Here is a 13,461-nt window from a genome sequence, read left to right as displayed (position 1 = left end):
GAAATTGCTGAGGCCTTGACAGAAATCTTTGGATCCTCGCTGTCTTCAGGGGATGTCCCGGAGGACTGGAGAATAGCCAATGTTGTTCCTCTGTTTAAGAAGGGTAGCAAGGATATTCCCGGGAACTACAGGCCGGTGAGCCTTACTTCAGTGGTAGGGAAATTACTGGAGAGAATTCTTCGAGACAGGATCTACTCCCATTTGGAAGCAAATGGACGTATTAGTGAGAGGCAGCACGGTTTTGTGAAGGGGAGGTCGTGTCTCACTAACTTGAGAGAGTTTTTCGAGGAGGTCACTCAGATGATTGATGCAGGTAGGGCAGTAGATGTTGTCTATATGGACTTCAGTAAGGCCTTTGACAAGGTCCCTCATGGTAGGCTAGTACAAAAGGTGAAGTCACACGGGATCAGGGGTGAACTGGCAAGGTGGATACAGAACTGGCTAGGCCATAGAAGGCAGAGGGTAGCAATGGAGGAATGCTTTTCTAATTGGAGGGCTGTGACCAGTGGTGTTCCACAGGGATCAGTGTTGGGACCTTTGCTGTTTGTAGTATATATAAATGATTTGGAGGAAAATGTAACTGGTCTGATTAGTAAGTTTGCAGACGACACAAAGGTTGGTGGAATTGCGGATAGCGATGAGGACTGTCTGAGGATACAGCAGGATTTAGATTGTCTGGAGACTTGGGCGGAGAGATGGCAGATGGAGTTTAATCCGGACAAATGTGAGGTAATGCATTTTGGAAGGGCTAATGCAGGTAGGGAATATACAGTGAATGGTAGAACCCTCAAGAGTATTGAAAGTCAAAGAGATCTAGGAGTACAGGTCCACAGGTCATTGAAAGGGGCAACACAGGTGGAGAAGGTAGTCAAGAAGGCATACGGCATGCTTGCCTTCATTGGCCGGGGCATTGAGTACAAGAATTGGAAAGTCATGTTGCAGCTGTATAGAACCTTAGTTAGGCCACACTTGGAGGTGTTCAATTCTGGTCGCCACACTACCAGAAGGATGTGGAGGCTTTAGAGAGGGTGCAGAAGAGATTTACCAGAATGTTGCCTGGTATGGAGGGCATTAGCTATGAGGAGAGGTTGAATAAACTCGGTTTGTTCTCACTGGAACGAAGGAGGTTGAGGGGCGACCTGATAGAGGTCTACAAAATTATGAGGGGCATAGACAGAGTGGATAGTCAGAGGCTTTTCCCCAGGGTAGAGGGGTCAATTACTAGGGGGCATAGGTTTAAGGTGAGAGGGGCAAGGTTTAGAGTAGATGTACGAGGCAAGTTTTTTACGCAGAGGGTAGTGGGTGCCTGGAACTCACTACCGGAGGAGGTAGTGGAAGCAGGGACGATAGGGACATTTAAGGGGCATCTTGACAGATATATGAATAGGATGGGAATAGAAGGATACGGACCCAGGAAGTGTAGAAGATTGTAGTTTAGTCGGGCAGTATGGTCGGCACGGGCTTGGAGGGCCGAAGGGCCTGTTCCTGTGCTGTACATTTCTTTGTTCTTTGTTCTTTGTTTTGGAATGCCGGAAGCTACAGGCGGAATTTGGCTTGTTAACCACAGGGTGGGCAGTGGAACAGCTCAGAAAGGCGAGGGGGGCAATTTACGTGCACGGTGAGAAGGCCAGCAGGATGCTTGCACAGCAGCTCAGAAAGAGGGAGGCAACTAGAGAAATAGGGAAAGTTATTGACAGGGATGGGAACTTAGTTGGGGACTCGGCAGGGGTGAGCAAGGTCTTCTGGGACTTTTATAGCAGGTTGTATAGGTCAGAACCCCCTGCGGGGCCAGAGGGGATGAGGCACTTCCTGGAGGGGCTGACTTTCCCGAAGGTGGACGGGAAGCGGGTAGAAGGGCTGGCGGCCCCGATCGGGCTGGAGAAGATAGTGGAGGGTTTGAAGGCCATGCAGTTGGATAAGGCCCCGGGACTGGATGGGTACCCAGTCGAGTTCTATAAAAAATTCCCTGGAATATTGGGCCCGGTGCTGATGAAGGTCTTGAACGAAGCTAGGGAAAGAGGGGTTCTGCCCCAGACGATGTCGCAGGCCATGTTCTCACTCATCCTGAAACGGGACAAGGACCCGGAGCTATGTGGGTCTTACAGGCCGATTTCCTTATTGAACGTAGATGCCAAACTGCTGACCAAAATTTTGTCCTCCAGGATTGAGGACTGTGTACCGGACGTTATTGTGGAGGATCAGACGGGGTTCGTTAAGGGCAGGCTGCTGGTGGCCAATGTAAGAAGGCTGTTAAACGTGATCATGATGCCCCCGGAGTAGGGAGGTGGAGGTAGTGGTTGCGATGGATGCAGAGAAAGCTTTTGACCGGGTTGAGTGGGATTATTTCTGGGAGGTGCTGGAGCGGTTCGGATTTGGGAGGGGCTTTATTGACTGGGTTAGGTTGCTGTACCAGGCGCCAGTTGCAAGTGTACGGACAAACAGGACGATTTCGGACTATTTCAGACTGCACCGGGACGAGACAGGGATGCCCCCTCTCCCCACTGCTGTTTGCGCTGGCGATAGAGCCGCTGGCAATTGTTCTGAGGCCCTCAAGGGGCTGGTCCAGGGGGTGGTGGAGCATAGGGTCTCCCTGTATGCGGATGACCTGCTTTTGTATGTTTCAGGCCCAATGGAGGGGATGGAAGAAATTCTGGGAATTTTCGGGGAATTCAGCCGGTTTCCGGGGTATAAGCTCAATATGGGGAAGAGCGAGATGTTTGTGGTCCAGGCGAAAGGTCAGGAGAAGCGACTGGGGGAACTGCCGTTCAGAGTGATAGGGGACAGTTTCAGGTACCTGGGTTTCCAAGTGGCGAGGGATTGGGACAGGCTACATAAATTGAACTTGGCCCGGATGGTGGATCAGATGAAGGAGGATTTCCAGAGTTGGGATGCGCTCCCGTTGTCTCTGGTGGGCAGAGTTCAATCGGTAAAAGTGACAGTCCTCCTGAGATTCCTATTTGTTTTCCAATGCCTCCCCATCTTCATCCTGCGGTCCTTTTTTAAGCGGATCAATAAAGTTATTGTGGGCTTTGTGTGGGGGGGCAAGTCCCCACGAGTGAAGAGGGCAATGTTCGAGCGGAGTCGGAGGGATGGTGGGCTGACGCTGCCGAATTTCAGCAATTATTACTGGGTGGCTAATATAGCCATGGTGAGGAAGTGATTGGGGGGGGGGGGGGGGAGAGCCGGCGTGGATGCGCATGGAGGCGGCTTCTTGCAAGGGCACAAGTCTGTGGGTGTTGGTAACAGCGTCTCTTCCGTTCCCGCCGGCGCGATAACCCACCAGTCCAGTGGTGGTGGCGGCCCTGAGAGTCTTGGGGCAGTGGAGGAGTCATGTGGGAGCAGAGGGGGCATCGGCGTGGTCCCCAATCTGCAATAATCACCGGTTTGCCCTAGGGAGGATGGACGGGGTCGTCCGAATTTGGCAGAGAGCAGGGATCGAGAGGATGGGGGACTTGTTTATCGAAGGAAGCTTCCCGAGTATGTGGGCGCTGGAGTAGAAGTTTGCATTGGCGGGGGGAAATGAATTTCGATATCTGCAGGTGCGGGACTTTATGCGGAGGCAGGTACCAACCTTCCCACTCCTGCCGCTAAGGGGGATTCAGGATAGGAGAGGGGAGCGTCTCGGACATATATAAAGAGCTTATGGGATCAGAGGAGAGGCAGACCGAGGAGCTGAAACAAAAGTGGGAGGAGGAGCTGGGGGGAAAGTTAGAGGAGGGCCTTTGGGCAGACGCGCTGGGTAGGGTCAACGCGACCGCAACATGTGCCAGGCTCAGCCTGATCCAATTTAAGGTTGTTACATGAGAGTGGCCCGGATGAGCAGATTCTTTGGGGTGGAGGATAGGTGTGCGAAGTGTGCGGGGGGAGGCAGCGAACCATGTCCACATGTTCTGGGCATGTCCAAAGCTGAGGGGATTCTGGCAGGGGTTTGCCGACGTCATGTCCAAGGTATTAAATATGAAGGTGGCAATGAGTCCAGAGGTGACGATTTTCGGGGTGTCGCAGGATCCGGGAATCCAGGAGGAGGAAGAGGCCGATGTTCTGGCCTTTGCTTCCCTGGTAGCCCGGAGGCAGATATTACTAGCATGGAGGGACCCGAAGCCCCCGAAATCGGAGACCTGGCTATCGGACGTGGCTGGCTTCACCTGCCTGGAGAAAATTAAGTTTGCCATGAGAAGGGCAGCATGGTGGCGCAGTGGGTTAGCCCTGCTGCCTCACGGCGCCGAGGTCCCAGGTTCGAATCCCGGCCCTGGGTCACTGCACGTGTGGAGTTTGCACATTCTCCCCGTGCCTGCGTGGGTTTCGCCCCCACAACCTAACAATGTGCAGGCTAGGTGGATTGGGTGATTAATTGGGTACTCTAAATTTATTTTTAAAAAGTTTGCCATGAGAGGGTCTCTGTTAGGGTTCGCCGGAGGTAGCAACCATTCGACGACTTCTTCGTGGAGAATTAATCGTCAGCAGAAAGGGGGGGGGGGGTTTAGGCTAGCGTAGATTAGGGGGTTAAGTAATGGTGGGACCTGTGGGAGAAGGAGGTGGTATTTGCACTATGTTAATATTTTCCTTGTTATGTACATTGTTTATTTTGTTGCTGTTACAATGCCAAAGAAATACCTCAATAAAATGTTTATTAAAAAGAAAAATACCATTCATTTAAAATATATTCCTGAGAGGAAGAAAAACATTCCATGGCTAAATAAGGAAGTCAAAGAGGACATAAATCAAAAGTAAAGGCCATACTGCAAAATCTAGTGGAAGGCTGGAGGATTGGGAGAACTTCAAAGTTTAGTAAAAGGCTACTAGAAATAAAATCAAAAGAGCCAAGATGAACTATGAAAGGAAATTGGCAGAAAATATACACACGGATACCAAAAGCTTCTTTCAGTCTATAAAGAGGAAGAGAATAGCTAAAATAAATGTTGGCGCTTTACAGGACGATACCGGTGAGGTAATAATGGGGAACACGGAGATGGCGGAGGCACTGACCAATATTTTGCCTCTGTCTTCACAGTAGAGGATAATAAAAAATGTCCAGAAACTGTAGTTAATGGAGAGGAACTTAGTGCAATAACCATCACTGGGAGAAGGTATTGAATAAACTAATGGGATTAAAGGCAGATAAGTCTCTGGGACCTGATGGCCTGCACCCTAGGGTATTGAAGAAGGTGGGAGCAGAGATAGCGGATGCATTGGTTATGATATTTCAAAATGGGTGGCATGGTGGCGCAGTGGGTAGCACTGCAGCCGCACGGCGCCAAGGTCCCAGGATCGATCCCGGCTCTGGGTCACTGTCGGTGTAGAGTTTGCATATAATCCCATGTTTACGTGGGTTTCGCCCTCACAACCCAAAGATGTGCAGGGTAGGTGGAATGGCCACGCTAAATTGCCCTTAATTGGAAAAATGAATTGGGTACTCTAAATTTTTTTTTTTTAATGATATTTCAAAATTCCATGGATTCTGGAAATGTCCCGGTGGATTGGAAACACATTAATGTGACGCCCCTATTCAAAAAGGGACAGAGGCAAATTGTAGGAAACTATCGACGGGTTAGCTTGACCTCTGTGGTGGGGATGTTGCTGGAATCAATCATTAAGGAGGAGATGACTGAACATTTGGAAAGACAAAGCACAACCCCCCCATTGATTGTCAGCATGGTTTTATGAAGGGTAAGTCATGCTTGAGAAACTTTCGCGAATACTTTGAGGATAAGTATTGGAGAGTGGCGAATGTTGTTCCTCTGTTCAAGAAAGGGAATAGGAATGACCCTGGTAATTATAGCCAGTTAGTCTTACTTCGGTGGTCGGTAAGATAATGGAAAAGGTCCTGAAGGATAGGATTTATGACCATTTGGAAAGATGCAGCTTAATCCGGGATAGTCAACACGGATTTACGAAGGGTAAGTCTTGCCTCACAAATTTGATGGAATTCTTTGAGGAGGTAACTAAGTGTGTAGATGAAGGTAGAGCTGTTGATGTCGTATACATGGATTTTAGTAAGGCGTTTGATAAGGTTCCCCATGGTCGGCTCAAGAAAGTAAGGAGGTGTGGGATAGAGGGAAATTTGGCCAATTGGGTAAGTAACTGGCTATCATAGAAGACAGAGGGCGGTGGTGGATGGAAAATTTTCAGACTGGAGACCAGTTACCAGCGGTGTACCACAGGGATCAGTGCTGGGTCCTCTGCCATTTATGATTTTTATCAATGACTTGGAGGAGGGGGCTGGAGGGTGGGTCAGTAAATCTGCTGATCACACCAAGATTGGTGGAGTAGTGGATGAGGTGGGGGGCTGTTGTAGGCTGCAAAGAGACATTGATAGGATACAGAGCTGGGCTGGAAAATGGCAGATGGAGTTTAACCCTGATTAGTGCGAGGAGATTCATTTTGGTAGAAAAATTTTGAATGCGGATTACAGGGTCAACGGCAGGGTACTGAGGAATGTGGAGGAAGAGAGAGCTTAGGGTTCATGTCCACAGATCTCTGAAGGTTACCACTCAAAAGGATAGAGCCGTGAAGATGGCTTATAGTGTGTTAGCGTTTATTAACAGGGGGCTTGAGTTTAAGAGCCGCGGGGTTATGCTGCAACTATACATGACCCTCGTGAGACCACATTTGGAGTATTGTGTGCAGTTCTGGTCACCTCATTGTAGGAAGGATGTGGAAGCATTGGAAAGGGTGCAAAGGAGATTTACCAGGATGCTGCCTGGTTTGCAGGATAGGTCTTATGAGGAGAGGTTGAGGGAGCTAGGGCTTTTCTCTTTGGAGTGGAGGAGGATGAGAGGCGACTTAATAGAGGTTTATAAGATAATGAGGGGGATGAGTGGACGTTCAGAGACTATTTCCTTGGGTGGATGTAGCTGTTACAAGGGGGCATAACTATAAGATTCAGGGTGGGAGATATAGGAGGGATGTCCGAGGTAGGTTCTTTACTCAGAGAGTGGTTTGGGGTGTGGAATGGACTGCCTGCTGTAATAGTGGAGTCGGACACTTTAGGAACTTTCAAGCGGTTATTGGAGAGGCACATGGAGCACACCAGAATGACAGGGAGTGGGATAGCTTGATCTTGGTTCCGGACAATGCTCGGAACAACATCGAGGGCCGAAGGGCCTGTTCTGTGCTGTACTGTTCTATGTACCCAGTAAGGTAGATAATAGGGAACCTGTGGATACCGTGCTATACCTGATCAGACTATTATCAGTATATAACCTGTGCTATTCCTGATCTGCTGTTACTCTGTATATAAGCCATGCTATACCTGACCTAGTTCAGCAGGGGATTGGGTATCTGAATTGTAGCTCCAGTATACAGGAGGTTGAGAGTAGTGAGGTCATGAGTAAGGTTTCAAAGTTGCAGGAGTGTACCGGCAGGCAGGAAGGTGGTTTAAAGTGTGTCTTCTTCAATGCCAGGAGCATCCGGAATAAGGTGGGTGAACTTGCGGATGGGTTGGTACCTGGGACTTCGATGTTGTGGCCATTTCGGAGACATGGATAGAGCAGGGACAGGAATGGTTGTTGCAGGTGCCGGGGTTTAGATATTTCAGTAAGCTCAGGGAAGGTGGTAAAAGAGGGGGAGAGGTGGCATTGTTAGTCAAGGACAGTATTACGGTGGCAGAAAGGACATTTGATGAGGACTCGTCGACTGAGGTAGTATGGGCTGAGGTTAGAAACAGTAAAAAGGAGAGGTCACCCTGTTAGGGGCTTTCTATAGGCCTCCGAAAAATTGCAGAGATGTAGAGGAAAGGATTGCAAAGATGATTCGGGATAGGAGCGAAAGCAAAAGGGTAGTTGTTATGGGGGACTTTAACTTTCCAAATATTGACTGGAAACGTTATAGTTAGAGTACTTTAGATGGGTCCGTTTTTGTCCAATGTGTGGAGGGTTTCCTGACACAGTATGTAGATAGGCCAACGAGAGGTGAGGCCATATTGGATTTGGTACTGGGTGAACCAGGCCAGGTGTTACATTTGGAGGTAGGTGAGCACTTTGGTGATAGTGACCACAATTCGATTACGTTTACTTTAGTGATGGAAAGGGATAGGTATATACCGCAAGGCAAGAGTTATATCTGGGGGAAAGGCAATTATTATGCGATGGATGGAGAGGAAAACTGCAGGGGATGGGCACAATGGAAATGTGGAGCTTGTTCAAGGAACAGCTACTGCGTGTCCTTGATAAGTATGTACCTGTCAGGCAGGAAGGAAGTGGTCGAGCGAGGGAACCGTGGTTTACTAAAGCAGTCGAAACACTTGTCATCTGTAAAGATGAGACATGAAGGTTCGGTTAGGGAGCTCAAGAGTTACAAGTTAGCTAGGAAGGACCTAAAGAGAGAGCTAAGAAGAGACAGGAGGAGACATGAGAAGTCTTTGGCAGGTAGGATCAAGGGTAACCCTAAAGCTTTCTATAGATATGTCAGGAATAAAAGAATGACTAGGGTAAGAGTAGGGCCAGTCAAGGACAGTAGTGGGAAGTTGTGCATGGAGCCCAAGGAGATAGGAGAGGTGCTGAATGAATATTTCTCGTCAGTGTTCACACAGGAAAAAGACAATGTTGTCGAGGAGAATACTGAGATTTGGGCTACTAGACTAGAAGGGCTTGAGGTTCATAAGGAGGAGGTGTTAGCAATTCTGGAAAGTGTGAAAATGGATAAGTCCCCTGGGCCGGATGGGATTTTTCCTAGGATTCTCTGGGAAACCAGGGAGGAGATTGCTGAGCCTTGGGCTTTGATCTTTAAGTCATCTTTGTCTACAGGAATAGTGCCAGAAGACTGGAGGATAGCAAATGTTGTCCCCTTGTTCAGTAAGGGGAGTAGAGACAACCCCGGTAACTATGGCCAGTGAGCCTTACTTCTGTTGTGGGCAAAGTCTTGGAAAGATTTATGAGAGATAGGATGTATAATCATCTGGAAAGGAATAATTTGATTAGAGATAGTCAACACGGTTTTGTGAAGGGTAGGTCGTGCCTCACAAACCTTATTGAGTTCTTTTGAGAAGGAGACCAAACAGGTGGATGAGGGTAAAGCAGTTGATGTGGTGCATATGCATTTCAGTAAAGCGTTTGATAAGGTTCCCCACGGTAGGCTACTGCAGAAAATACGGAGGCATGGGATTCAGGGTGATTTAGCAGTTTGGATCAGAAATTGGCTGGCTGGAAGAAGACAAAGGGTGGTGGTTGATGGGAAATGTTCAGACTGGAGTCCAGTTACTAGTGGTGTACCACAAGGATCTGTTTTGGGGTCACTGCGGTTTGTCATTTTTATAAATGACGTGGAGGAGGGCGTAGAAGGATGGGTGAGTAAATTTGCAGATGACACTAAAGTCGGTGGAGTTGTGGACAGTGCGGAAGGTTGTTACAAATTACAGAGGGATATAGGTAAGCTGCAGCACTGGGCTGAGAGGTGGCAAATGGAGTTTAATGCAGAAAAGTGTGAGGGGATTCATTTTGGAAGGAATAACAGGAAGACTGAGTACTGGGCTAATGGTAAGATTCTTGGCAGTGTGAATGAGCAGAGAGATCTCGGTGTCCATGTACATAGATCCCTGAAAATTGCCACCCAGGTTGAGAGGGTTGTTAAGAAGGCGTACGGTGTGTTAGCTTTTATTGGTAGAGGGATTGCGTTTCGGAGCCATGAGGTCATGTTGCAACTGTACAAAACTCTGGTGCAGCCGCATTTGGAGTATTGCGTGCAAATCTGGTCGCCGCATTATAGGAAGGATGTGGAAGTATTGGAAAGGGTGCAGAGGAGATTTACCAGAATGTTGCCTGGTATGGAGGGAAGATCTTATGAGGAAAGGCTGAGGGACTCGAGGCTGTTTTCATTAGAGAGAAGGTTAAGAGGTGACTTAATTGAGGCATACAAGATGATCAGAGGATTAGATAGGGTGGACAATGAGAGCCTTTTTCCTCGGATGGTGATGTCTAGCACGAGGGGACATAGCTTTAAATTGAGGGGAGATATATATAAGACAGATGTCAGAGGTAGGTTATTTACTCAGAGAGTAGTAAGGGCGTGGAATGCCCTGCCTGTAACAGTAGTGGACTCGCCAACACTAAGGGCATTCAAATGGTCATTGGATAGTCACATGGACGATAAGGGAATAGTGTAGATGGACTTTAGAGTGGTTTCACAGGTCAGCGCAACATCGAGGACCGAAGAGCCTGTAATGTTCTATGACCTGGTGGTATACACCTGAAGAACATATATCTCAGAACTATAAATAAGTGCCAAAAAAATCTGAAAGTAATGAGCCAGGCATGTCTACGAAGGGACTATCATAGTGCTGTCTTTGTTTCAACTCTGATTGAATAATCGACATAGGAAACAATTCCTCACTTACCATCTCTAATCACTTTCAGTTGCGCAAACAACAGCCCTGCTTATACATTGGTTCAGAAACATGGATCAATCATGACCAGAAGTTTATGTTTTCTGCTGCATTAGGTTATGGGGGATCCATCACTCTTCGCTTCATAGGAGAAGACTGAAAGGAAAAGGACTCAATAAGGTACAATCTTAATCAGTATAAAACAGGATCTACTTGGCAAACATTGGGTTATTTTGGAAATACTGTCGTTATAAATTGCAAGGCTCTATAGTGGACCCAACGTTAAATAACTTTATTACACATGTAATTGTTTTTTAAAATAATGAGTTAAAAAAAAAGAATGTAACAATGTGGATGCTAGATATGTTACATTTCTCATGTGCTTACGATCCCTTACCCTAGCTTCTCATGCAGCAATGGTACCTCAATCTTCTGAAATGTGACAAGGAAATTGCATTGCAGGGAACTCAGCCTCAGAGTGATTGAGTGACATTTTTCCCCCTTACTTGGCATGCTGATAGTAACATACAATCAAATCTATCTCGCTGCAATGGGACACTCCTGCTACCTATTGGCTGCTGAGTTTGTCTTTATAACACTGTATTACGGAAATTATTTAATGTTTGAAGTTCTCTGCGATGTTTCAATATTATAAGCACGGTATCAAAGCAACTACACAAGAACGCATATTAGGTTCAGACAATGATCTTTTGAAGAGCAGTTAGTATTGCCTATGGATAAACGCAGCAACCAATGAACCGCTTAGCAAAACCTCAAAAGCAGCAACTGGGACTAACAATTAATTTGTCAGAAGTGCATCTTTAGAATTTTACAGCGCAGAAGGAGACAGTTAGGAGACAATTTTGATGAAACATTAAACTGAGGCCCCATCTGCTTTCCCAGGTGGGCATAAAAGATCCCATTGCCTCTATTTCGAAGATAATCAGGAGAACCTGCCCCTGTGTCCAGGCCAATCTTCATTCCACAATCAACACCTCTAAAATCAGATTAGCTGGTCTTTATCAATGGAAGAGTGTGGGATCTTCCTGTCCCACATTTGACAACAACAAACATTAGCTGCAAGGGGGTTCCTGAGGATGTTGCAGGCGCTATATAGATTCCAGTTATTCTGTCTCTGGCATTACAATGCTACCAGGCAGAACTTCTGCATCATTCGATGACAAAGGCTCACTCCCACCCTGAGCCAAGGTTCCAATGGCCGGTACAGACTCGATTAGCTGAATGGCCTCCTTCTGCACTGTAAATTCTATGAGCCAGAGTGAATAAATCTCCCTCACCTCTCCCAGTGTCATGGTGGCATGGCAACATCAACACTTCCGGAGCACCCGCTCTACCGTGACCCCAGCCACGCCCCTCACACGAGACCCGCCCCCAGGACGTGCCTCACATCCGAGCCCCGCCCCTGATCTCAATCCTGTGCCCAACGTTCCCCGCCCTTAATCCAAGCCACGCCCCCACTCCTGGCCCCTCCCTCAGCCCGCCACGCCCACCCCAGACTCCGCCCTCAGCCCGTCCCGCCCACCCCACTCCAGACCCCGCCCTCACCCCCCCCCCCCTTCTAGGCCCCGCCCTGAGCCCCGAGCCCCCACCTCAGGCCCGGCATCCACCCAGGCCACGCCCCCACTCCAGCCCGAAAATCACGCCTGCGCTCACCTGTTTGACTGGTTAAACAACTGAAAGCGAGTGGCTGCTCTTTGTGTTCATCCCTTCCTCGGCTACAGTTAAAATCATCTCCACTGATGGCCGGAAACACCTCAGTTTGTAGAAAGCTTAAGTTAACACCAGGGTACGGCAATGGATCTGAGCGGCTTCTTACCATGGAGATGTCCAGGATTCCCAGAGCTTCGCCAGTTAAATTTCACGCGAAAGACGAGAACACTGTAATTCAGCAGAAAGGCGGGGAATTCTGATTAAAATACCGTTGGAGGAACACTTGGCAACAGGGCCTTCTGTAGACCGTTGTGCATGCGCGGGGTGGCCTGGCGCTCGGCATTGTGGGGGCTGTAGTCCTGAACTCCAGAATCTTTTATGGCACAGAAGACTTCGGCCCTTCACGGCTCTGCTGGCTCACTGCAAGAACAATGCAGCTCTTCCCACTCCACTGTCGTTTCTCACCCCTGAAAATCGTTTCTCTTCAGATAATTATTGTTCTCTTTTGAAAGCCTCCATTGAACCTGTCTCCACCACACTTAGGCAGTGAACTCCAAATCCTAACTACTTGCTGCTTAAAAATGTCCCCCCCCCCCCCCCATGTTGCCCATCGTTCTTTGTTATTCACCTTACGTTAGTGTCCTCGGGTTCTTCATTCTGCCAGTGGGAACAATTTCTCCTTATTTACTCTGTCCAGACCCCTCCACATGGTTTTCATCAGTTTTCTCCTCTCAAACCTCTTCTTTGAGTCGCTTCTTCATTCTACCCACATAACTGCATTTTTCATCCCTGTAACCATTCGCTTACATCTTTTCAACACTTCACGACCTTCCTAAAGTTGGAGGCCAGCTAAGTCAGGCCAAACTAGTGTTCTATAAAGATTCACAATTACTTCCTTAACCTTTGCATCACCCTCAACCCCTGCCTTTATTTATAAAATGAAGTATCTGATCTGCCTTATAAAAGGCTTTCTCAACCTGTCCAACCACCTTCAACAATTTGTGCACTGTGATGAATGTTTGTGGTTTCTATAAATGATTTAGATATGAATGTAGGAGGGTTGATCAGCAAGTTTGCAGATGATATGGAAATTGGTGGAGCGGTAAATAGTGAGGAGGATAGCCTTTAATTACAGGAGAATATAGACAAGCTGGTCAGATATGATCAGTGGCAAATGGAATTCAATCCGGCACCGAGGCAGGGCAAAAAAGGCAAGGGAATACATGATAACCTGGGAAGCACCGAGGATCAGAGAGATCATGATATGCATGTAGACCAAGGTACCAGAGCAGGTGGATACAATAGTTAAGAAGGCTTTTGTATACTTGCTTTTTAGCTGAGCCATAGAGTTTAAAAGCAGGGAGGTTATGTTGCATAAAATGTTGGTTAGGCCACAGCTAGAGTATTGTGTGCAGTTCTGCAATCCACATTATAGGAGGGATGTGACAGCACTGGAAATCGTGCACAGGAGA

The 13,461-nt window shown here is 47.8% G+C and overlaps 1 protein-coding gene across 6 annotated transcripts in view; it reads right to left on the bottom strand.

Annotated features, from left to right (window-relative positions):
* LOC140395357 (fas-binding factor 1 homolog) overlaps window positions 1–12,271 on the bottom strand; it is a 192,561-nt gene extending 180,290 nt beyond the window's left edge. For 2 of the 6 annotated variants that reach the window (XM_072483003.1, XM_072483006.1), the window contains exons 1-2: window positions 12,156–12,271; window positions 10,331–10,474 (exon numbers count right to left, since the gene is read on the bottom strand). In XM_072483003.1, coding sequence (XP_072339104.1) covers window positions 10,331–10,333 — 3 coding nt within the window. In that variant the 5' untranslated portion in view covers window positions 10,334–10,474; window positions 12,156–12,271. Of the gene's footprint in view, window positions 1–10,330; window positions 10,475–11,616; window positions 11,694–11,992; window positions 12,111–12,155 lie in introns of those variants that run through there. The other 4 variants (XM_072483007.1, XM_072483010.1, XM_072483005.1 and 1 more) reach the window with 4 other exon arrangements.
* Window positions 12,272–13,461: the final 1,190 nt, after the last annotated feature.

The sequence above is a fragment of the Scyliorhinus torazame genome, chromosome 18, assembly GCF_047496885.1.
Source record: "Scyliorhinus torazame isolate Kashiwa2021f chromosome 18, sScyTor2.1, whole genome shotgun sequence".
In the NCBI taxonomy this organism is placed as follows: domain Eukaryota; kingdom Metazoa; phylum Chordata; class Chondrichthyes; order Carcharhiniformes; family Scyliorhinidae; genus Scyliorhinus; species Scyliorhinus torazame.
This window is presented reverse-complemented; position numbering and strand designations above follow the sequence as displayed.